Source organism: Pezoporus wallicus, unplaced genomic scaffold (genome assembly GCF_028554395.1).
Source record: "Pezoporus wallicus isolate ANWC-B61680 ecotype Strahan unplaced genomic scaffold, APGP_CSIRO_Pwel_v1 contig_8185, whole genome shotgun sequence".
Taxonomy (NCBI): Eukaryota; Metazoa; Chordata; class Aves; order Psittaciformes; family Psittacidae; genus Pezoporus; species Pezoporus wallicus.
Genome location: NW_026638580.1, coordinates 159,972 through 185,166, shown reverse-complemented (window position 1 = coordinate 185,166; position 25,195 = coordinate 159,972). Strand labels below are relative to the sequence as shown.

At 37.5% G+C, this 25,195-nt stretch overlaps 1 protein-coding gene across 1 annotated transcript in view; it reads right to left on the bottom strand.

The window, feature by feature from the left end:
• Nucleotides 1-3,246: 3,246 nt before the first annotated feature.
• Nucleotides 3,247-25,195, bottom strand: part of SPTLC1 (serine palmitoyltransferase long chain base subunit 1) — a 37,928-nt gene continuing 15,979 nt past the window's right edge. The window contains exons 6-15 of the mRNA XM_057411230.1: nt 21,045-21,177; nt 19,215-19,344; nt 17,455-17,544; nt 16,305-16,412; nt 14,830-14,925; nt 14,635-14,731; nt 10,039-10,093; nt 6,062-6,179; nt 5,099-5,172; nt 3,247-4,652 (exon numbers count right to left, since the gene is read on the bottom strand). Coding sequence (XP_057267213.1) covers nt 4,559-4,652; nt 5,099-5,172; nt 6,062-6,179; nt 10,039-10,093; nt 14,635-14,731; nt 14,830-14,925; nt 16,305-16,412; nt 17,455-17,544; nt 19,215-19,344; nt 21,045-21,177 — 995 coding nt within the window. The 3' untranslated portion in view covers nt 3,247-4,558. The remainder of the gene's footprint in view (nt 4,653-5,098; nt 5,173-6,061; nt 6,180-10,038; nt 10,094-14,634; nt 14,732-14,829; nt 14,926-16,304; nt 16,413-17,454; nt 17,545-19,214; nt 19,345-21,044; nt 21,178-25,195) is intronic.

The window sequence follows — 25,195 nt, the reverse complement described above, 5'->3', positions numbered from 1 at the left end:
CTTGTAGGAAACCTCTACCCTCTTTGTAGATACCCTTTAATTACTGGAAACCTATAATGAGGTTCCCTCGACTCTTTTCCAGGGAGAGGAGACATGAATTGGTCTTTCCCCTCAGGGCAGGTTCTCCATCTACGTGGCCCTCCTTTAGACACTCTCCAGTCTGTTCTTGTTTTTCTTGAATTGCAGGCACCACAATACTCCCAGTGCAGTCTGACAAGTGTCAAGTGAAATGATCACGTCTCTGTTAGTAATGGCCCAAAACATTTTCATTTTCAAACTGCAGAAAAAAAAGTTACCCAGTGGATTATACATTTCCAAATCTACTTAAATTTCACCTCTGACTCCAGTACTTACTAGTTTCTGCCAACACTGGATCACCTCTTGGGAAATACAGCTCAGAGTTATCCAAAGAGCATGCAAAGTCAGGTGGTAACACCTTTAATAGCAGGGATAAACAGAGAAATATTACCCATATAACACAGTAGGCAAAACTACAGTATTTTCTTCCATAAAGGTCCTTCAAAGCTGGAGCACATTTCATCTGGAATCAAGAGTTCATTGATACATCAGAAATTCTACACTGAGTCACAACAAAATTGTATCTCGCCCAGTGTCCAGTTTCCAACAGCAGTTTTACGTATGTATCTGCTACTTGAGCATTAGAAATGGGTCATGTAGAGAGAACAGTAGCTCGCTGACAGATACTTCCAGTGATCTGCAGCTCAACTGATTTATCAGCTTATGTAACTTGCTATAAATATTTTGCAATGACGTAGCACACACACAGGACAGGAAACTAAGATCTGAAAAATTCATCAACAGCAGGACAGTGTAAGTGCATCACCTTATCAGCATGAAAATTGCCAAAGAACATAAAAATGTAAGAAATGTTATCCACACATTTCCTTTTATTAGGACACTGAAATAGTTTTATGTACAAATGTTTTGTGGTAGTTTTAAATACTTCCTCTTTTTAAGCAGCATTTACAGCTCATGCATTTCTTGAGTCATCTTAAGATGCAAGACACTTTCGCAGTAGCAACTTCATACACTCCACAACCCTGTTTAAAATAATAAAGTCCAGATGGAGTGACAGAGACAGTACAGCATTCTGTGCAGTGACTGGGATTATATTTCAAAAGTAATAAGAAAAAAAAAAAAGAGTAGTTCAGCCATACCTCTTTTTTTCTTAATACTCTCCGTATGCACTTCACCTTCTATCAAAAAAAATGATTAGTACAATAAACAGAAAAGGCATCTGTAGGTTTTCCTATAAAAACAATGAACCTACACAAATAACAATCAATTATCATTAAATATTCCAAGAAAATATATCTTTGTTTTAAAAAGAATATATCATGAAGACATGTTTCTTCAATCCAAAATACCTTCGAAGCATAAATTCTTTCCAGTCCATCCCAGTCACTACGTATTGCAAAAAATTGCTTTTATCAGGACAATTTCAAATGGCTACCCCATTACAGTCAAAATGCGTTCTTTCTCAACTACCAGCTACTAATCTTCATTTAAAAAAAAATAATCATTTTTGATCAGAATTTATTATCCTGATGAAATTAGGGAAAACACTTAGCTGAAATTTTGTTTCAAATACTTGGCAGCACAAAATACATAATTTAGTTGAATTAAGAATACACTTATTTTCAACAGAAACTTTGAAATACAGGATAATGCCCTTATGTGTTTGATTCACCACAAAGCATCCTGCTAAATAGCCTTCCATTTACTTACTAAGACCCCAGCTTCACTCCCACATCAGAAGAAATGGATGAAAAAGTCCCTCTTCATCCAAACATAACTATAAAGCAATTAAAACAGGCTGGATCATATACTTACCACCCTACAGCACTGAAAACTTCAGCACCCTAACAGGCTTCTTATTTTTTAATGTCAAAAGTTTAACCAGAACATGTGCTGTCTCCCAAATCCCAAGATTCCCCTCCCCCTTCCCCCCCCCCATACTTCCATTCATCTGCTTGCCATGTCAGAGACATTTATTAGAAAACAAAAAAGGCGGCGGCCAGACATGCTTAAACTGACCAGGGATATATCTCTCCATCAGCTACATCTCGTAAGTGTCTTAATTTCTCACAGAGACTTATATAACTTGTCAGCAAAACACACATTACAACAGTACTTCAGGTGCTATCAATCATAAGGTGCTCACTTTAGTGTGATCTAAATGCTTCTCTATACACTTGTGGACAACAAAAATGGACAAAGGCCATTTTTCCAATGGTTTAATGCTGTGTTTATGTGCCAAATTAATTGGCTAATAGTATCTCTCAGCAACATACCTGAACTTTACTTTCATCAGAACCTTTGAAGTCAGAGCTTCAAAACTGCCAGAGATTCCACTCTGCTTCCTGGAAATTTAGGTATTATCACTTCACTTTAAACTGAAAAAAAACCCCAACAACCCCCAAACAAAAACAACAAAACAAACCCCTGTATCTAAAGATGGTTGCCAACTCTCAAAAATGCAACAAGAAAGTTCCATTTTGTAGGCAGCTTAAAAAAAATTAAAAATAATAATAATAAAAAGGCAAGAAGTGAATATAGATCCTGCAACCTAGTGTTTCAATGATAACTGGTGATTTGATTACCTTCACAGGTTTAACTTGAACTCCAAACCCATTTATTATGCTGCACTGGAATCAAAGTACCTCATTTATTCCCATCTTACACATCAAAGGTTTGATTCACTTGAATACTCAGGTTTATACTATCAACTCAAAAAAGGCTTACAAGCTCAAACTATAGTCATAGGTTTTGATTTCCATTTCTCTTAATTTCTGATGGTCTTGAGAAGGTTGATTGTTCTGCACTTCAGTTCCAGTCTGTGAAATGGGAATCAGCTTCCTTCCCCATGTTTTTACTCTTTGGAATTGTTGGCTTCTCACAAGCTTTTACTCACAGTTAATAGAGAAAACACAAATGTCAGTGAAATAGGAATACTCTTTCACATTGCGGTGACCATTCCTCTGTGCTGCATAGTAGATAATGATTCGACTATATCAAATAGTCAAGCAACAGTCACAATGGTGCACCAACACAGCTTTAGGTGGTTTATCTGAGTGCATGAAGCTGAGAAGTTTTGAAGCCAGTGTATGGACAGTCATTATAAACTCAAGGAGGCAACACAGACTGTGCATATCTGACACAGAATATTCAAAAAAAATACAGTTGATCATGCTACAAAATCTAATTATATGATAAGTAAAAATCTGAATCAAACATGATTAACTTTTTATTTAAACAAAGATGTTTCTCAAAAACAGTCCTGTAGCAGCAACCCAAAAGGCATGTAAGTACAAAACAACCCAGAAGACAGATCAGGCATTCTTAAAGCAAAATTCTGAACTACATAGCTATCATTTTTATTTTATAAGACGGTACAGCTTACTGTAATTCTTCCTTACCAGCTTCCTCTGATAGGTGTAATGTGTTCATCTCTGTAATGTCCATCTGTGCTTCCTGAAAATCTGGACAGCATAATCTCCATATATGACTATCCAATTATGTAGGGGTTTTATGTGCATGCATTGAGCTGTGTTTCAGTAATCTTTCTACAATCTAAATTCTTATTGGCTATCTATCTTTCCCTCTAAGGTATAGCTGCTCAGAAACAAAATGTGGCACACACCATTATAGTGCTTCAAAGTAGTTTGACTAAACTAGTACAGAGTTGCTGTTTCAAAATCTTCATTCATTCCTCATGCTGCTTATGACTCCTCTTCAAGAACAGCACAAAGTCCGCCTGACTGAACATACTATAATGGAATTACATGAATTTCAAAATTCAGAGTTTTCAGGTTACATGTTTTAAAGTTAATCATATGAAAAACCTCACCCATAATATCAAACATGCATATGATTACATATGAAATGCACAAAGAAAGTAGTATTTAATATGGATTTACCATTTAGACAATGGAATTCTCTGGCCAGGCATTCTTAAAACCTGGTTTACAAAAATGGTTAGAGAAAGATATAAACAAAAATGGAATTTAAGTTCCTTCTATAGTTAATCATGAATGACATAACATAGCATAAAATCATCTCTTAAAGTGTTACATACTCCCTTTTGACAGTATTAGGAACAGCCTATCTTTAGGGGGTGTGTGTGGGGATTTCCTTGAAACTTGTTTGAAGTTCCTAAATTCTAAGGATATGTGGAGATATATTTTAGATGTTTTGGAAGAAAACAACATTTATACACATTTTTGAATCTTCAAACTTAAGCGTTTGAAGAAATTAACTGAAAACTTCTTAGATGCAACTTATGAAAGAGTCATGTATGCAACAGTGATATTCCGTTTGAAAAAACGCTGGTAAGTGGTAGAGCGAATTGCAAGTACACTGTGTCATTCACAGGTTCAAAAATTCAGCATTCTTCCCCTCACTGCATTTGTACTGTTCTGGAACAATCATGTTACTCAGACAGATTTCAAGGCCATCAGTGGAAAAACCTGGAAGTCCCTACACAGTGTAAACTACAACCTGGTAAACTGGGGAAAGAGGAATCCAATCCAGCAGTCTAATTCAATACAGACTGTGCAGCTTCCTTAATAAGTGATGCAGCTTTGTGCAGTTCTTGGTCTGTTTGTTCCACTGTTACCACTACTCGAATACTAGAAAAACAGAACATACAAAGTAAAATTTACGCCTTGGTTCACCTTCGGAATTTTTCTTGTACCAATTTTAACACATTAAGACCACTCTCTCTAGGGAAATTATTATGGATTCAAATTCAGCCAGAAACAACACATTTGTCTAAGCAGAAATGGTCAGATTACCTCTTTTTAACTACATCACACTACAGATATGTGATTATCATATTTTTTACTTGCAGATCATGTGTAGATCATGGAAATGTGCCTGGTAGTTTTGATACACTTATTTCAAGGTATCAGGATCCTGTAACAGTCACTGACAATATACCTCAAAATGGAACATTTCCAAATATTTACAGGACCAACTATTCAAACCAGGCTATTGAACAAAACCCCATTTTCATTGTATGAAAAGAGACAGTCATATCCAATAAAATTAAATGATGTACTGACTTTCTACTAACCTAGGTGGAGGAAGACATTTTTCTTCTTTCTCCAGATAGCAGGCCTGAGTTAATGCAATACCACTATTCATGCACTACAAATAAAGAAGATACAGCAATTGTCAATCTGGGAACTTCTGATTGCAGTCTTTTGATAACCAAATACATATAACTAATTTCTATGAGTCTGGTGTCACAATAACTGTAAGTTCTTTCCTAAATGAAGGTTTATAAGTCTGTGAAAAATCATCTCTAAATTTAACACAGCATAAACACATGGAATTATGAACACATAAAATGTATTAGGGTGCAGCTTCTTTAGCTTTCAGCTCCAAGTAATCAGACAAAAATGCTGTATTAACTAGGCTATTAAATCATATTTAAGCATGTTTTCAAGGCAATCAACTTCAGAGTTTTTTGCTGTGTAATCTTGTTTACCTGCCACCTGAAATAGAAAACTTCCTCAACTACCTTCATCTCCTTCACGTGGGAGAAAGAGGGTACTGAAGATGAAAAAAATACTATATATAAAACATGATATTCTTCACTGAAAAAAGCAAGTTCATGTACTCAAACAAACAAAATTACAGAAAACTAGACTTCAGATGGTTAAAACATTCCACCAGAACTCTTAAAATGATAGCCTTTATTCTCAGAAACATAAAAGTTTTCTAAGCAAAAGTTTTATATGCAAATTGAACTTGAGTTTTGAAGTACAAAGCAGGAAATAATTATTTTGTGAAATAAAAGGTCTAATTACATATTTTCATGCAGTGCTACAGACCTAAACATCTGCAGCATGAAATTTTTAGAAGATGGTCTCTAATATAGCATTATAATCAGTAAACAAACTGAGTTTCTTGCAGCATCCCTGCAAGACATTACAGCAAGTTACCCAACAAGCCTCTCTACCCATATGCACTTCATATGCATTGTTTACATTCAAATACAACAATATATTTTATTTTCTATGGGGACACTTACATAATCCACGACTCTTTTGAGTAACTTGACATCATTTTCCCGAGATCCATGGCTTTCTTCCAACTGTAAGTGCAATGCTGGGGAAAAAGTTTCTCCCACTACTTTTAAGCCAGAAATCCTAAAACAAACAAAAAGCCTTCAATGCATACCTTTCTTGAGCACATGTTGAAGTTCTAGGTAGTAAGTGTTCTAGGTAGTAGCTGGTGAGTGAGAAGAGAGGGATATTTCACTTCAGTAATACTGATGCAGGTAAAGCACATATGCGTTTCAGTTTGCAATAGGTAAAGACAACAAAGCTTATCAAGGGAACATCTTTACTAAGGAGTTTACTAAATGTAGCTTCAGCAAGTTTATGTAACAATAGTGACTCCTTTTGCAAAAAGGATTAATGATTCAGAAATTTTAAAGGATCCTGAGGCAGGAGAAATGTTAGTGTGAGGCTTGTATGTTGCTGATAAAAACACAGCTAGTTAAGTAAAGTCTCTGGAATCTATATTAAGAAAATAAATAATAGTAACTCTTTTTACCCACTTCTGTCACAAATAGAAACAAGGTGGGATTTTTTGTTTTTTTTTTTCCCAATATTTATGATTTTTAATTATTTCCTGTAAGAAAATATTTACAACATTGTTTGTCATTTAGTCAGAAGCTCCCCTAAAACTAGTTATATTACTAGAATTGTTCCCAAATCTGTACATAAGGACAGTTGATAACTGGGTTCCTAGAATCTGGCTGAATGACTGACATTTGATTGTCACTGTTCTGATTCAGGACTGTGTTATTCCCCTCCAAAAAGCTGTATCCAATACCCAAGAAAGACCTCTGGTCTCCAGTGTTCACAGGTCCCATAAACGCATGTCTACCATCAGATGTGATTTTGATTTCCTGATTTTGATGAGCTTGCCTCACACTCATTTTAAGTATATACCCTGATTTTCAAGTAAGTTTTCTATTTTTACAAAGTTCAAGACTCAGTCAGCAGAAGAGATGTTAAATCCATAAATGCCAGAACTGGAGCCTGGAGGAGAGAAAACTGGCACTAGAGACACACTGAATCAATTATAACCTAGAAAAAAATAAAATCATACTTTAGCATGGAAAGCATCTTGTATTATTCCTGCAATGATATTTCAATTCACAGTTCATTTCAGAAAGACAAATCAAACTGATTTTCTTCTTCAGGCACAAAACTGCAAATATTCTGGTGCTGTTCCCCTGCACTTGCAAATTAACCAAATACAACTCCTACACAAAAAGAAATATCTGGAAGAGCTGATTTGAAGTAACAAAGGAACAAAACTAGCCTCCAGAACTCCAATGTTTCTTTTAAGGCTAGTTTTATATTAATAAATTAAATATGCCTTGAACTGTTTTCTGGCTGTGTGGTGAATGGGTTTGGAATGATTCACATCCATACTTCTAAAATGTGAGCCTTCGCATCAGGGTGCCCACATCCAAACTGAATAGTGTGAACAGCTCCTGGCTCACACCAACTCTTGAACTGTATCCAGGAGTCCTTTCAAAGAGCACTGTTTGGCCTGGGCCAAACCTATGCCACAGATCACTCCAATAATTTCGGAGAGCAGACAATTGAGATCCAGTGTCTAGGAATGCTTCCCAACATTAACATACCAGTACTGAAGTAGCCTTGGGGAGCATCTTCCTCATCCCAGCTACAAGGCTGGGCTTCAGAATTGTGTGGCAGTCCAAGCTCCTGGCAGTAGGAAACCCTGTGTAACCATGCTGCTTGGAACACCATAAACACTTGTCAGTTTTCCTAACAGAAATCTAGAACAAGGTCTCATTGAAAAAAAAAAAACAAACCGAAAAACCAAGTTTCTCTGATAGCAAAAAATCTTTAAATTAAATTCCACTTTTCCTCAATAAAAGTGGAAAATTCTCAGCCAGGTGTAGGATACATAGTAAGTAATGAACTGCTGAAGGGGTACTTCTTGCTCTTGTCATGCTTTTTAAAAAGTCCACAAAATTATGTCTTCCCACAACAGTGCTTTTTCATTTCTACTTTCTGAGACTAGATATTTCTTAAATACACAACTGAAATCTACTTTATCTAAAGGTTGTTAAGAAAGTTAGGAAAATTCCCAATTTGTGTTAATTATCCCATTTCTTACTGCCTTTTCTTATGCTTTACAAACTGCCATAGACAATAAGAAATGATATCTGTACCATAAAGAACTGGAATCAAGCAGCAGTCATAGTTAGGCAAGGAAGATGAGTACACTTAACATCACAGCACTGAAGAAAGCTTTTCCGAAAACTCTGCCTCCTCTTCAAACCATCACACACTTTTTCTAGTGTGGTTTTATTAACAAAAACACACTGGACCCTGAAAATACTAATTCAAATCTTCCCTATAATATTGCTTTATGCAATTGTTAGGATAGTTTTTCTGTTACAGGGCTTCCCAGTTCCCTGGTATTGTTAAATCTTTCAAATTCTTTCCCAGTATGACCTAGAAGCACTTTTTTTTTTTTTTTGACACCTATATTACCACACCGTTTTTCATAAGGCAAGAATACAAAATTCCTATTACAGACACTCAGGCATCTTGCCTACTTGTCGATTTGTGATTATACTAATCACTGAATTTAAGTGAAAAAAAGTTATCAGTCACAGCACAGGAAACTACCAGCCATGGCTTATTTGCTTCTGTTTTGCAGTGAATATTAACAAGTAAAAGGTTGATAATTTTTCCTTACATTCTTTCCCTGTATTTTAAGCATATTTGCAAAATGATACCTAGAAACAAGTTAGAGAAGGATGTTACAAATTTTCTCCTTTGAGCTCAATCATAACATTTCATTACTAGAAAGAAAAGACACTAACAGTTTTTACGTTGCTCCAAAATTTTAAATTTCAAGCATAGAAGCATCTGGGTATTTTTGACCTGAAAGCCCATGTATTTTAAAACCATGTTGAAACACAACACCGCCAAAGGAAACAAGGATTAGTTATAGTAGGATTATTCCAAAGAAGTCAAATATAGCTAAAGTTCTAACATAAAATGCCAGCTAAGCAGGATATCGCTTATTTGAAGTAACGAGCAACTTACACTGAATAACTAAGTTACTAATGCCACAAAAAACCAGCTAGTACAATCAATCATGCATTACAGATTTTACATATGTTTAGATGTCATTCATTTCTGTAATATGTAACAGAAAACTGTTGAAAATTGTAACATACCAGCTAACATACCTATTAAACAGTTGTTGAAAAGTCATAGTAATTTCTATATCTTTTTAGTATCAAAACCTGACAGAAAAAAGCAATTACTCAATATAGACATATTTTAAGAGAGGATAGTGTTAGTAAATTTTAAACAGAATCCTTATTTTTCAGATAAATGCTAGCAATCTTCTATGTGCCCCCAGAACTATGGATACTTCTATTACTATTTAACAGTCTACTTTTATATGCAAGAACAATATTGTGTTAAAAGGTGACTGCAAGGTACACTGAGTTGTCTGAAAGAGTATCTGCTAAGCTATATTGAAAATGCTTTTACTTGGACTTTTTTTTTTTCAAAATGGTTATCAACACTTCATGCCATTGAAAGCTATATCCCATTCTTCTGAAGACTTAAATGTGTAATGGCTTCCAATCATCCTCACTAACGTGAAGATGTAATCTGATTTCATCTGTAAAGGGATTTTTAAAATTTGGACACTTGTTAGTAACATAACAGAGACAACTGGAAAAGGGTTATTTTCTTCCTTTAATATATATATATATATATAATTTAGTGTACATATCCCAGTCCAAGTATCTGTAAAACCAGAAAAAGATTTGGTCAAGGAGAGTTCTTTAAAAAGTTGGTATTATGAAGGCCTGGTCAAAATCAACAACAGCCAAAAAAAAAAAACAACCCCAAAACAAAAAAAAAAAAAAAACCAAACCAAACCAAACAACAAAATCCCACCAACAAAAAACCCAACCCAAAATAACACACTTACCCTTGTAAAGCTTTGTGAATTCGTTCACATTTAGTCCGGAGAGTCTGAAAAATATCTACACACATGAAAACAAACCAAAAAACGAAACCAAACAAAAAAAAAAAGAAAAAAAGAAAAAGCTTAGAGATCTCGTTTTTTACTTTATATTTCTGTAAGTCTAAGACTTCAAGAAAAAGCATTTGGAAGGAAAACTAAGAGACACATATCGACTGAAGTACTAAGTCTCTTCACAACTCTTCACATGTTTCCGACTCCCATGTCTGCCAGGAAATGACACGCTTTTAAGATGTGAGAAATGCGTACTTCCCTTTATCTCATTACTCCAGCTGCACTGGTTCATGATCATATGGAAAGGATGACACAAACACTTGGTAATGCGATTGAAATGCCAGGTCCAATTTACTTGTATCTATAAAATATCTGCAGGCATGCCGTCTCTGGTCCTTTCACCAAGTCACTGCAGAATTATCAACAGGAAACTTTGACTCCTGGATCTGCAAACTTTGGTTCTGCTCCTTATTAAAGGTTGACCCATCACTACAGCTAACAGTCCTCTAACTTACTCTTTTTTCTTGCTTTTGTTTAATTCAGAGGATTAGCGTGGGCTACCCTGTAGATTTTATTTATTTGTGACAAATTAAGTACTGCATCTCTCTGCAGATGTGCTACAACCTGTCGATGCTAATGAAGGTGAATTATATGGAAATATATTGCCATTCATTTATCTTTAACCTTCCATACCTTGGTTTGTCTCGAGGGAATTTGCTCTCAAAGAAGAATATCACTAGTCTATAAAGCAGAATTATAATAGAATCAGAGAATCATAGAATAGTTAGGGTTGGAAAGGACCTTAAGATCATCTAGTTCCAACCCCCCTGCCATGGGCAGGGACATGTCACACTAAACCACATCACCCAAGGCCTCATCCAACCTGGTCTTGAACACTGCCAGGGATGAAGCATTCACAACCTCCCTGGGCAACTTATTCCAGTGCCTCACCACCCTAACAGAAAAGAATTTCCTCCTTATATCCAATCTAAACTTCCCCTGTTTAAGTTTGAACCCGTTACCCCTTGTCCTATCACTACAGTCCCTAATGAAGAGTCCCTCCCCACCATCCCTATAGGCCCCCTTCAGATACTGGAAGGCTGCTATGAGGTCTCCATGCAGCCTTCTCTTCTCCAGGCTGAACAGCCCCAACTTCCTCAGCCTGTCTTCATACGGGAGGTGCTCCAGTCCCCTGATCATCCTCGTGGCCCTCCTCTGGACTTGTTCCAACAGTTCCATGTCCTTTTTCTGTTGAGGACACCAGAACTGCACACAATACTCCAGATGAGGTATCACCAGAGCAGAGTAGAGGGTCAGGATCACCTCCTTCGACCTGCTGGTCACGCTCCTTTTGATGCAGCCCAGGATACGGTTGGCTTTCTGGGCTGCAAGCGCACACTGAAGCCAGCTCATGTTCATTTTCTCATCAACCAACACCCCCAAGTCCTTCTCTGCAGGGCTGCTCTGAATCTCTTCTCTGCCCAACCTTAGCTGTGCCTGGGATTGCTCTGACCCAGGTGTAGGTCCTTGCACTTGGCATGGTTAAACTTCATGAGGTTGGCATCAGCCCACCTCATAAGCGTGTCAAGGTCCCTCTGGATGGCATTCCTTCCCTCCAGCATATCAACTGAACCACACAGCTTGGTGTCATCGGCAAACTTGCTGAGGGCGCACTCAATCCCACTGTCCATGTCAGCGACAAAGATGTTAAACAAGACCAGGCCCAACACCGATCCCTGTGGGATACCACTCGTTACTGGTCTCTACCTGGACACTGAGCCATTGACCACAACTCTTTGTGTGCGGCCATCTAGCCAGTTCTTTATCCACCGAGTGGTCCATCCATCAAATTGATGTCTCTCCAATTTAGAGACAAGGATGTTGTGTGGGACAGTGTCGAAGGCTTTACACAAGTCCAGGTAGATGACATCAACTGCTCTACCCCCGTCCATCAGTTCTGTAGCCCCATCATAGAAGGCCACCATATTGGTCAGGCAGGATTTCCCCTTAGTGAAGCCATGCTGGCTGTCACCAAGCACCTTGTTGTTTTTCATGTGCCTTAGCATGCCTTCCAGGAGAATCTGCTCCAAGATTTTGCCAGGCACAGAGGTGAGACTGACTGGTCTGTAATTCCCCGGGTCATCCATTTTCCCCTTCTTGAAAATGGGGGTTATATTTCCCTTTTTCCAGTCATCGGGATCTTCACCTGACTGCCATGATTTCTCAAATATGATGGCCAGTGGCTTAGCAACTTCATTTGCCAGCTCCTTCAGGACCTGCAGATGGATCTCATCAGGTCCCATGGACTTGTGCACATTCACATTTTTAAGATGGTCTTGAACCAGATCCTCTCCTACTGTGGGTGCAACGTCTTCATTCTCACAGTCCCTGCATCTGCCTTCTAAGACTTGTGTGGTGTGGTCAGAGCCTTTGCCAGTGAAGACCAAGGCAAAGAAGTCATTCAGAACCTCAGCCTTCTCCAAATCCTGTGTAGCCAGTTCTCCTGAGACCTTCCTGAGGGGGCCTGCGTTCTCCCTAGTCTGTTTTTTATTTGCTATGTACCTGTAGAATCCCTTCCTGTTATCCTTAATACCCCTAGCCAAGTTTAATTCTAACTGGGCCTTAGCTTTCCTAACCTGGTCCCTAGCTTCCCAGACAACATTCCTGTACTCTTCCCAGGCCATCTGTCCTTGCTTCCACTTATTATGAGCCTCTTTTAGCCTCTTTTTTCATTTGAATTTTCCTCAGCAGCTCCTTATCCATCCAAGAAGGTCTCCTGTCTCTCCTGCTGCACTTCCTTCTAGTTGGGATGCAACACTCCTGAGCTTGTAGCAGGTGATCCTTGAATATCAACCAAGAGACTTGGGCCCCCCTGCCCTCTGGGGCTATATCCCATGGAACCTTACTAAGCAGGTTCATGAAGAGGCCACAGTCTGCTGTCTTGGAAGTCCAGGGCAGTGAGCTTGCTGCACGCTCTTCTCACTGTCCTGAGGATCTCAAATTCGACCATCTCATGATCGCTGCATCCAAGGCTGCCCTGGAGCATCACATTCCCAACCAGCCCTTCCCTGTTGGTGAGCATGAGGTCAAGCATGGCACCTCTCCTTGTCGGCTCCTCTATTACTTGCAGAAGGAAGTTGTCTTCTACACAATCGAGGAACCTCCTGGATTGCTTGTGCCGGCCCGTACCGTCCTTCCAACAGATATCAGGGTGGCTGAAGTTACCCATGAGAACAAGGGCCTGTGAGCGTGAGGCTTTTCCTACCTGTCTATAGAATGCTTCATCCGCAGGTTCTCCTTGATCAGACGGTCTGTAACAGATCCCCACAGTAACGTCCCCCATAGCTGTTCTCCCTTTAACCCTGACCCACTGCTCACCTGTCCCCAGACACAGTTCCATACTCTCCAGCCTATCCCTAACATAAAGGGCAACCCCCCCTCCCCGCCTGCCAGGCCTGGCTTTTCTAAAAAATCTGTAACCTTCCATTCCAACACTCCAGTCATAGGAGCCATCCCACCATGTTTCTGTGATGCCTGTTATATCATACCCCCGTAGACGTGCACACATCTCTAATTCCTCGTTTGTTCCCCATGCTACGGGCATTTGTATAGAGGCATCTGAGCCCAGCTCCAACTGAAGCCGGCTCATTGGCTGGGATATCTCTACAGTGCTCCAAACATTTATTATAGGTGCTGGCAACTGACTGGGTGTGTTGGAATGGAATGATGCCCTCCTCTCCCAACACATCTAGTTTAAAGCCTCCTTGACCAGTCTGGCAAGCCTCCTATCAAAACTGCTCTTTCCCTTCTTTATCCAGACTAGCCCCCACTAGACCTGCCCTACAAACTTGGGTCCTGTGTTCAAGACACCCAAACCCCTGACTGTGACACCACCCTTTTAACCATTTATTAACCTGGTTAATCCTCCTAGCTTTTTTTAGGTCCTCCCCTGTATCCTGGAGAATTGACGAAAAGACTATCTAAGCTCCAGAGCCCCTAACCACCTCACCCAGGGCTCTGTAGTCCTTCTTTATGTTCCCCAGACTACTACTATCTATATCCCTAGCACCCACATGTATCACCAGAAGTGGGTAATAGTCCGTGGGACCTACCAGAGCAGCCTCTCCGCCACATCCCTGATCCATGCCCCTGGTAGGCAACCCACCTCCCTTGAGACCCGGTCAGGCCGACAGACAAGTGCTTCTGTCCCTTTCAGTGTAGAGTCCCCTACTACTACGACTTGCCACTTTTTCCTGGCAGCACCAGTAATATCCTATTTGCTTAGTGAAACCCATCTCTGTCCCTCCTAGCCCCAAGTATCTTGCTCATTTTCAGCTAAAAGAAGATAAGGGCACTGAACACTGAAGAAAAGTAGGATGGGAAATTATATGAAGAAAAAATAAAAACCATGCATGTAAAATTAATCAGCTGGAAAAGAGAGAGAACTTAAAAGAATAAGAGGCTAAGGAATCAGCCCAGGGAAAAATATGAGTTATTAATTATGACTGAAAGAAGACTGAAGAATAAGATTTTTCCTGAATTAAGTACCTGGATTATCTTCCATAATGTTCAGAGCCTCAATAGCAGCTGCAGCTAACAAAGGAGGTAGGGATGCAGAGAAGCAGTAGCCTTGACCAGACAATCGCTGAAGGAAGGGGAGGGGAGAGAGGAAGAGGAAAAAAGAATTTACTTTTTTTGTTTACATCAGTATAGATAATGCTTTAAAATTAAGGCTTGGCTTACCTGATGGTCAATAATAAAAGATCGTCCGCAGCAAAATCCTCCAATAGAAGCCAGTGAATTTTCCATGTTTGCACTAATAAGATCTATATCATCGATCTGCCAGTTAAATCAAGAAGTTATTAATGATTACATGAGGACTATAAGATAAATCTAGTAAAGGGGTATCTTGTCTCATGTTATCATGAATACTAGAGAAGATAATTTTAATATCACATATTAAAATAAAACTACATTTGAAATAATTTTAAGCAAACCAAAAGAACTTTAGAAATTGAAATTTACGAATCTGTAGATAATTTTAATAGGATCACTCTTTTCCAGGCATTTCAATGTGAAGTACACAAACAGAAAAAATATACAGATACGGCTGAGAATTCCTCAAAGCACTCAGTGTGACAGTGCCGTTTAAGAATGTAAGTAGTCTCGTTGTAGTCAGTAGGAGTTAGAATGTGATTAAGACTGAGCATAAGCCTAGTTAAATCAGAGTTTGAACCTTACAGACACAACTGTCTTATTTCACTTGTTGGTTGCAAACATTTTTTGCCAGGCTCTGTAATGCACACTCATGACCACTGTTATGCATCCCCATTTTGAGCAGACAAAACTGAAAGATTATGCTTGTAAATTCTTGTAAATTAATTTAACACGTAAGCCAATTAATCAGATAGTACTTGGCAAGCATCACAGCAATATTGTTTCTTTCCTTTTCTAAAGCTCTCCCTCTTTTCCACATTTAGTATTAAGATACTTAAAGTGAAAACAGTTGGAGATAGGGAAAGATGGAATGAATTCCTCAGAATTTGATATTTCACTTCCAAGCTGAACTCAAGACACTGTTAGAAGGTAGTGAGAGATGCTCCACGCTAAGACATTGGCAAACAGAAGAGCACTTCATCCTTCCACAGCTCAGGTAGCTGTGGTAACCAATGACCACAAGGGTACTGTTTCGGATTTCCAAAGTACTCCTCAGCTGAATCAACACCATAAATGGTATGCTCTTGGAAAAATAGTCTAGCTTAATCTGTAGGTAAAGTATTGAAGCAGTGCCTTTGAAAGGACCGTTAAAAGCTTTATCACATTTTTTTCCCCACTGGAGTAAAGGGCAGTAGAGCAAAGTAGGCTGGCTATACACTGATACTCTTCTGACCTACTCCTAGTCCCCAAATATTTCTTTGTAGCATGACACTTTTACGTGTAAGTAGCTGGATAATACTGCAATCATCATCCCATCGAGTGTCCCAAAGAGAGATAAAATTACACACTGTAAAAATCCTTTAGTTATCTACCTCACAAAAGATAAATAAAATTATTCCATGTAAGCAAGTGAAACAAAAGTGCAAAGACCTGAATGCTTTAAGACTGATAAAGAAAACTATGTCTAAATTTCTATCGTAATGCACAGGCACAAGAAATCGTGTAAGTTGTTTCTGTACAAGTGTCGTGTTCATAATACAACTCACAAAAAAGGCACTTACATTTATTCCAAAGTGTTCAGTAATTCCTCTTCCATGTTCTCCAAGGACTCCAAACGAAAGGCTTTCCTCCAAAAATATTCTAACTTTGTATTTATACTTCAATTTTACCTAAAACAGAGCAAGTGATATAAAATACAAGTCAAGCCAATCAGAATTCAGTAACAAAATTGGTGGGGGAGATAAGGTAAAGACAGACAAGTACAGTATCCTGCAGACTGCAAAAATGTCAGCTCTAGAGTTGTATTCTGTCATGAAGGCACTTTAAAAGCCTTCAAAATTCTCCCAGAATGTAAGACCAGAGCAAATTTCATAAATGTTCCTATACCCTTTTTTTTTTTTTTTTTTTTAAAGTAGGCTATCAAGTACTTTCAAGATGATCAAAGAATTATAGAATACTTTGGGTTGGAAAGGACCTTAAGATCATCTAGTTCCAACCCCCTTGCCATGGGCAGGGACACCTCACACTAAAAACATGTCACCCACAGCTCTGCCCAACCTGGCCTTGAACACTGCCAGGGATGAAGAATACACAACTTCCTTGGGCAATGCATTCCACTGCCTCACCACCCTCACCGTAAAGAACTTCTTCTTTATATCTAAGCTGAACTTCCCCTGTTTAACTTTAAACCCATTACCCCTTGTCTTATCACTACAGTCCCTAATGAAGAGTGCCTCCCCAACATCCTTGTAGGCGCCCTTCAGATACTGGAAGGCTGCTATGAGGTCTCCATGCAGCCTTCTCTTCTCCAGGCTGAACAGCCCCCAACTTTCTCAGCCTATTTTCACATGGGAGGTGCTTCAGCCCCTTTATCATCCTTGTGACCCTCCTCTGGACTTGCTCCAACAGCTCCATAGCATTTTTCCCATTATCTACTAGAACATAGCCAGCACAAAATGACAGCTCATTTGCAAGTCTCACTAATATGCCATCAGGTATACCATCAGAATCCGAATCCTGATCAGAAGTTTCAAAACAATGCAGGACTTGGGATCATCATTTCATTCATGAATGTTTGAGGAAATGAAAAGGTAAACAAAAAAAATCCTGCATGCAGAGCTTTTCATAGTAGGCTTAGCTACACGCAAATACTATTCCATTAGCTGCATGTTTTCAAACATAGAGTTTTAAAGGCAAGCTGAAACCACTTACCAATTCTGGAAGAGGGCAAATATCTCCTGTGTTCATATACAATCCTTCCACTACAATAAACCTTCGAGTTACACGGGCCTTACGAGGATTCTTGAGAAAAAGATAAGGTTTCAGTTCATATCAACTGTTACTAACATGAAAAGCACTGAAGATTTTTTGATAGGGAAAGAGAGGAATGAAAGGGAAGGAAGATACTGTCTCTTTTTCAAGTAAGCATTTACTTTAGTTTAAACTTAGCATTTATCATTCGTAACAAAACTTGAAATGCCTCATTTGTCTAGTTTATTTTGTAATAAAATTTTTGACTCTTGCAAGAGATTTATGATGTCTTGTTTTGCAACAGATCAGAACCAATTCATTTGAACTTTATGAATAAAATACAAACAATACAACTATATAACAACTACTAATAAATCTTGGTTCCTATTATATTCATCATTAGCCTGAGCATTTAGAAGGATTTTCAACAAGTGCACCAGGATCCTCAATGCAGCACAAAGCTCTGTAGTAGTGCCTTCAGAAAACACAATCCAAAAATATTCATAACATTCAAGTTACAATCTCCTTCTCTGATGTCTAGCCAGTGTAGACTGTAAGAATATCCTGTACTGGTTTCTGTCTAAACTTCAGTGGTATGACTGGAGTTTTGTTGTTTTAAAATGCTATTCCCCTGACATTTACTTTAAAATTACTGATATCTTCTGATCAAGGATATTTTTATGCTTCTTACCTCTTTTAGTTCTTGTAAAAAGATTCAGAGAACATCTATTTGACATTTCCGAGTGACAGGCAAAAAAACCAGGCACAGTCCATTCCACAAGTTGGATGAACTCTAGTGGTAACATCTACTCCTCCTAGTCTTAGTTAAACACACATGGTCTATATTAAGCTCTTGGCTACCAGCTTTATATTCACATTCAGCTAATTACAATAAGAAACTTTAACCATGTAGCTAAATCAAAGCACTCTGCTCTAACAAATCAAACATGTTACACAAATTGCATCACTAGTCTGTCAGCCACATCTAAAAACTCATATAAGACAACATGTATTTTCCATGAAGGTATGTTAACTAGTATGTTGTCTATATATTTAATATTAATCAGATCCATTACTGATTTAGACTGATGTTATGCTGACTGGCTTATAATTATGCAGTCTATCTACTTTACTTTTTGCATATTAGCACAGCATCAGCTTTCTTCCAATTGTCTGTTAATTTTCCAGCATACTGCAAGCAAGGCCCATAGTGACAATTCTTTTAAAATTCATTAGCTGCTTTCAGATACCCTTTCGTACTACTGTCAGAATGAGAAGCTAGCCAAACTGACCCAAATGTTTCAAGAGAGAGAAAATCTTAAGAGTTGAATGCAAGACAGGGGAAGAATTTAAGTCAGGGGAAAAAAAAATAAAATAAATCATGTTGATTCTCTAAATGAAAGGGTTAGGACTAGCCACTTTTGTGTTGATTTTATAGTGTGGCATTTGAACTGGTAATAGTATTTAACAGTATATCTGCACATAAAGATATTCCACAACTGCTCACTTCCACTGGATAGGCAGACAAATGCAAATAAATAAAATAAAATTAAAAAAACCCCCCTATCTTATTTACATAAGCAATATTAATTCCTCAATAGAGATTTATGAAAACTAAATAACTGCCTACAAGCATTGCATCCACTGAATTACATAACTCAGTTAAAAAATGGGGGGGTGTGGCACAAAAGAGTACAAATATTTCTTCAAAGGAATGGTACCTTTTGATCTTCAGTCTCTTGTTCTTTCAACAGTCGCTCAAGGTCAGCCATATCATTATGCTTAAATAACTTGATGTTACTACGAGATGCTTGTAATCCCTTCTGAATAGCAAAGCAAGCAGCTTCATCTCTGTAAATACAACAAGCCCTTTTAAGTTTGCATTGGTTTAACAATTATTCAAAGAAAGCTGTCTATAAGGACTGTCCTGCTTTTGAGCAGATAACTGTATTCAGCTGTAAATTAGGTTTATTCATAAAATCACATTGAAGAATCATATTTTATTTACATTTTGAAAACTCATTTTCAAAACTTTTCAACCTAAGTACTACAGACACTAAAAGCAAGCCAACAGTTTGGGGTTTTTGTAAGTGTACACTGGTCCTTTTGTTTGTATGTGACAGCAGTCTACCTGAGCACAGCATTCCATGGATCAGCTACAGTACCATGGTAATCATACCAGAAACATCTCACTCAATTTACTTTGGGTCTTAGAAAAAAGTGCAAAGATGTGCCTATAACATTTATAGTGGTCCTCCACATACTGAAAAGCTGCTTTTTAATATGCTTTGGGAATTACTAACTCATTGTTCAAAAAACTGCTATTTTTAAGTATTGGAAAAGCAAAACTCTGAAAATGATGGGGCATGCAATTTCACAACTGCTTAAATTTAAGTAATCTTTTAAAAGTGTCACGTAAATCAAACCTCCTGCACATGCTAAGTGCAGTATTCAACCAAGCTGCTTTTAAATATGGAGGGATCTTTTGTCACTGTAAAGCTGAAATTGTACACTGGCATCCTTGAATAGTGAGCAAAATCCTGGCCGTTCATCTCAATAAAACTGATCTGGAAAATGCCCAAAGATGACCAAAAACTATGATAGAAGTTATGAAAGAACTTCTATAAGGAAGTCAAATAGGCTGCAAACCTTACACTTGGAAAAAGAGAGCACTGAAAAAGATTTTGGCAGGCAAAGAGAAAATTATCAGTGTGTTGTGGCTTAACCCCAGCAGGCAGCTAAGCCCCACATAGCCACTCACTCCCTCCATGGATAAGTTGCATCAATTCAGTCTAAAAATCAAATGAATCAACTGAAATGAGTAAGTGTTATGTTCAAAACAGGTATTTCTATATATTTTTTCATAAAATGTTCAAGGTAACTGTGAAGGTACATGTCATAAAGCACAGTGAATATTAGATTTACAAACATACTGAAAGAACAGGAAGGCTTAAGAAAAATCCACTTACTACCGCTGAATGCAAACCCTCCTTTTCTGGCTCAGAAAGTTTTGAGTATTGTTACATTGTTTCTCCCTAGGTTTCTAATCTTCCTTAGACAAATTCTGACTCTAGTTCTCAGTGTCCAGCTACCAGGCTTTCTGATTCCTTAATTTGACCCTGCATGGCTATTCTTTTGTTAAAAATGTTAATATGTACCAATACTTATCGAACTAATCTGTTGCAAATATGCATGAGTGGAACAACTGTCCCGCAACAATGGTTAAAAGCCAGCAGTGAACAGGAGAGAAACCAAACAGTTTCTTGAAAAAAAAAACCCCTAGATACAAGACTTCTGTCAGTTTCTGCATGCACAAGTTTGTGGTTTTGTTTTTTTCAGTTGAGTTCCCATGTTCTTCCACGATAAAAACAGTAACTGATTTGATTCAGAGTATTTGGCAAAGAAGAAATACTGGAGCATTGTACAGCGAAATACTTTGTCAAAATCAGCATTATTTTTTAAATAGTTAATATGACTAACAATAATGAAAAAGAAAAATTTAAGGAAAAACTCCTTAATCTGGAATTTCCCAAGTAGAAAATCATACTTACACAAACACAATGTCCCCTCTTTTTGAATATGCAGGAATAGCACTAGCAATTGTTGCAAATCCATAAGAGTATATAATAGCTTCCTCTGTCCTCATGAATTTTGCTAGTCGTTCTTCTAATTCCAAGTGCACATCTGGGTGAAAAATTGAAAATATCTGAGATAGTTTACTTGCTTTCATATCAGAAAAATTATCATTGCTTTCAGCAATCATTCAACAGAAGCAAACAGAATGTTTATTTGTAGGAAGAGTATTATATCAAGTAACTTCCCCAAACCAGCTGCAATCAATCCAGCCTTGAACTGACAAGTAATCTGGTATTGATCAGAAGCTTTGATAGATTTTAAAATATTTACGTAATATGGTTCTCATGTTCTTATGCCATGGCAATTAAAATCTATTTAGGATTAGACCACAGGTAAATGATGCAGTGTTGCTGTACTGTGACTAGGGAGCACAGTTCCTACAGTCAGACAACAAATAGCCATGTAATTTACAGCAATTAATGAGGTCCTGTTGGCAGACTGTCAGTTCTTCCAAGCTGGTATTTCCACTGTATATAGCACATCTATAATTATAACAGAAAACTGCTCTTGTTAGGCTACAATCACATACCATCTCCTGAAGGCACTTCAGCCAACTGAAAGGTCACCATCTGCATGCCAGGGATTACTCACGCTTAAGATAAATTGACACAATTACACACACAAGCATTTTCCAAACTAAGTCAGTCAGTGATCCATGTTAGAGACAAAATACCACTAAATCAAAAGATTAAGAAGGGCAATACCACAGAGCGAGTGGATTGTTCCTGCAGAAAGGTGACCACAGCATTAAGTACTCTGCCTAAGCAAAATAACCTGTATCAGGTCAACTGTTAATTTAATTATGTATCTCTCTTGCCACTACCTGCTTCTGCTAGCAAATGTTAGTCAGAATTATGCCTTTTGTCAAATGGAAATAAGACTAAAAGGCAAGTGGGGGTCCTTAGTATGTTGAAACATCATCATTGGCAAAATTACCTTCCTGGAGTTATTGAAAGTACACTGGAACTAAAATCAGATGAGGCAACATCAGTTAAAAATACAGATTCTTCAATAGCCTATGAGGCAGTTACATCAATGCTGCTATTTCTATCCAGGTACCAACAGCAAGGGTGTAGGAAGAAAGAGCTTTGTAAAAAACTTAACTTTGCCATACTCAAAACATTTAGCATAACCTTTCCCCAAAAAAGCACATCTACCCAATTCATGTATTTATACAATAAAACCAAAAGGTATGTCTTCAAACAACAGTCTCCCAATTGCAGTCAATAGCAATTTTATCCAGAGACTGCAAGCTATAAATCTTCAACAATCCTTTCCTAGTGTTTACCTGAGCATCAAAAATAAAAGGAACGAAAACAAATTATTTGGTTTTCCACTAGTTTTAAATGGAAACAAAAAGTTTAATCACTTATTAGTTGAAAAGTTTCCTTTTGCTATCTAGTGGTACCTAATGGAGAAAAATGTTTTGTTTGCATGTAAAAGACCATGTACATCCTTTAATTAAAAAAAAAAAAAAATATTATGAGATCACTGCAGTTAAATGAAAACCTGAGTCTCACTGAACTTCACACAGCAGCAACCAGCACTACAATGAGCAAGGTCTAGGTAAGAACAGTAGGCAGACGAGATACTGTCAATAACAATCAGTTAACAAATATAATCAGATCTGTGTTATGCAAAAAAAAAAAATTTGCAAGTCTAGTAATTTTTGCCAAGGGCAAAAATATTTACATTCAGAATTGACATACAGCATACACAAATTTGATACATCATTACATAAGGTAATGAATGCTTCATATAATTGTGAGGTTGAAAAGCTTAAGACAGTATTAAGCTTCACAGAATTAAAGCTTCACTACCATTCCACTGTGATAAAAAAAAAAGTACTGCCTCACTCTCCTAGTCTTTATTGCAGTGATTTGCTTTGTCTGGTTACAACATTTGAGTTAGCTTAGCTTTAAGTGAAAGCCAAAAACACTACCTAGAGTACATTTGCACAGAGGAAAATATGATTGGAACAGCTTTCTACATACTTAGGAAACCTTAATAAAGCTATTATTATCAACAACTTTATGAATACCAGTTCAGTGCCCAACATGTGCTCACATGCAAATCCAAAGCAAGAAACCAGAACCGAGACCAAATTCCACATCATAATTTAAATATTTTATCAGGTAGCCAGTCCCAGTCTTCACAGTAGTACTGAAATTGTGGCTGTTAGGCAACCAACAATAGCCTTAAAAAACCCCCACCATCAAAACAGCGATACACTCCTCAGCTGTCATCATGGAGAAAATAACTTTTAAGATTCAGTTACGTGTGAATATACTAGAATTTCAAGCTTATCACAGGATAAAGGCATACCGTTTTCAAGGGATACAGCATAAAACAAAAATGTCTTGGTAGGGACTTACTAAAGCTACAAAATCCCTTCAAACAGGCAGAGATATGAAGAATCAAGTCTCCATACAAAATAAATTATAAGATGGTACCTAATGCTTCCAAAGAAAGACATCTCCAATATTGATATATCAGCCCCTAAAAGGGGGTAGGATAACTGAGTGACAACATTCGACAATTCTCAGTTAAAATCTCTATAGTTAAGTAAGAGGAAACTACATAGCTCTGAACATAACTCATTTACTAAAGTCACAGCACATGAAAATTTGTGTGAAAAGTTTGAGGCATACAACATTACTGATGTAAGAAGTGCTTATCAGAGACTCACAATGCTGCAATACTCAATGTTCAAACTCAAGGGAGAACAGGAGGGCAGTTTGGGATCCAAGAACAGCAGGTGTTTGTCAATTTTCAACCAGTTCTCCACTTGGAGAATTGCTTTCTTCACTAGTGATGTCATGCAGCAATACCACAGATTATATGACCTTCTTTGTGAAATGGAGCTTTTACCCCAAAAATTCAAAAGCCAATGAACGCAATGCAAAAGCTATACAGTTTGGATCTTAGGATTAGACCTTCAAAGGCGGCAGAAAACACCACAAATAATCTCTCACTTAACAGACAAGAAAATTTAACCGGTCTGTTTTGAGTAATTATTAGAAGGAAGCAAAGTTTAATAAAACTTAAAACCAGCCTGAACTCAAAACACAGGAGGCATTAGTCCACAAGTTTCTTTGAGCTTGTTAGTGCATTTTGGAGGAATTCCAACAGATCATTGTGAAACTGATCAGTTCCTGAAAGCTCTCTAGTAATAAGGGGCAACCAGAACCTGCTTTAGAAATGAGTAGTAGTTTTATGCTAATGAACAATCTGCAAGATTGGTATCAAAGATTCAACTTTGCTCTGATATATAAACTTCTAACAAATCGAAACAGGTAGAGTTCCTGGTTGATCACTTAAAAGACTAGCTTGACTGAGAAAAGTTCAAGTTAGTTTTGATTTCAAGTCAAGGCTATAGAAAGCTACATCTGGGAAATCATTTGAGCACAAACACACTGTGAATTCCATCTCCTCTGGGAAGATCAGAAAGTCCACAAGATGATGAGTTGATGGTTTTAGCCTACAACTGTGCAACTATTCATATATTACTTTTTGGTTTCCATACAGTATTTCAAAATACCAAATGCCTGTAATGAACTATTTCTAGAATCTGATATTTAACAACTTATACTTCTTAAAAGAATGAAAAAACCCTTAGTAACACCTGTTTGTGTCATAAAATCTCTTAATTACAACTTAAAAGTTATCAGCAAAGGAAAACTTCATTCTAACCACAGCATTAGATAAACTTAACTATAATTTTTATCATAGAAATCAGACTGCCCTCTTGTGGTCTACTTAGAAAACTATTAATTTACACTTAAATTCACCATGCATGATTAAATTCTAGTATGTTTATTTTCCCTTTCTACTTTGGTGACCAGAACTAAACCAGTTTATATTTAACTTCACAATTTTCCAACACCAGCATTACAAAAAGTAAGTGAAACTCATAAAATGAATAAGAAACAAAGCTACTAATAATAAACACTACCAATCCTTAACAATTACAGTAAAAAGTGTGTTAGAGGGTAACTCTTATTCACAGCAATAGAAATTATCTGCTGCTTATATACAGGACTATTTTGGCTGACTTACCAAACAG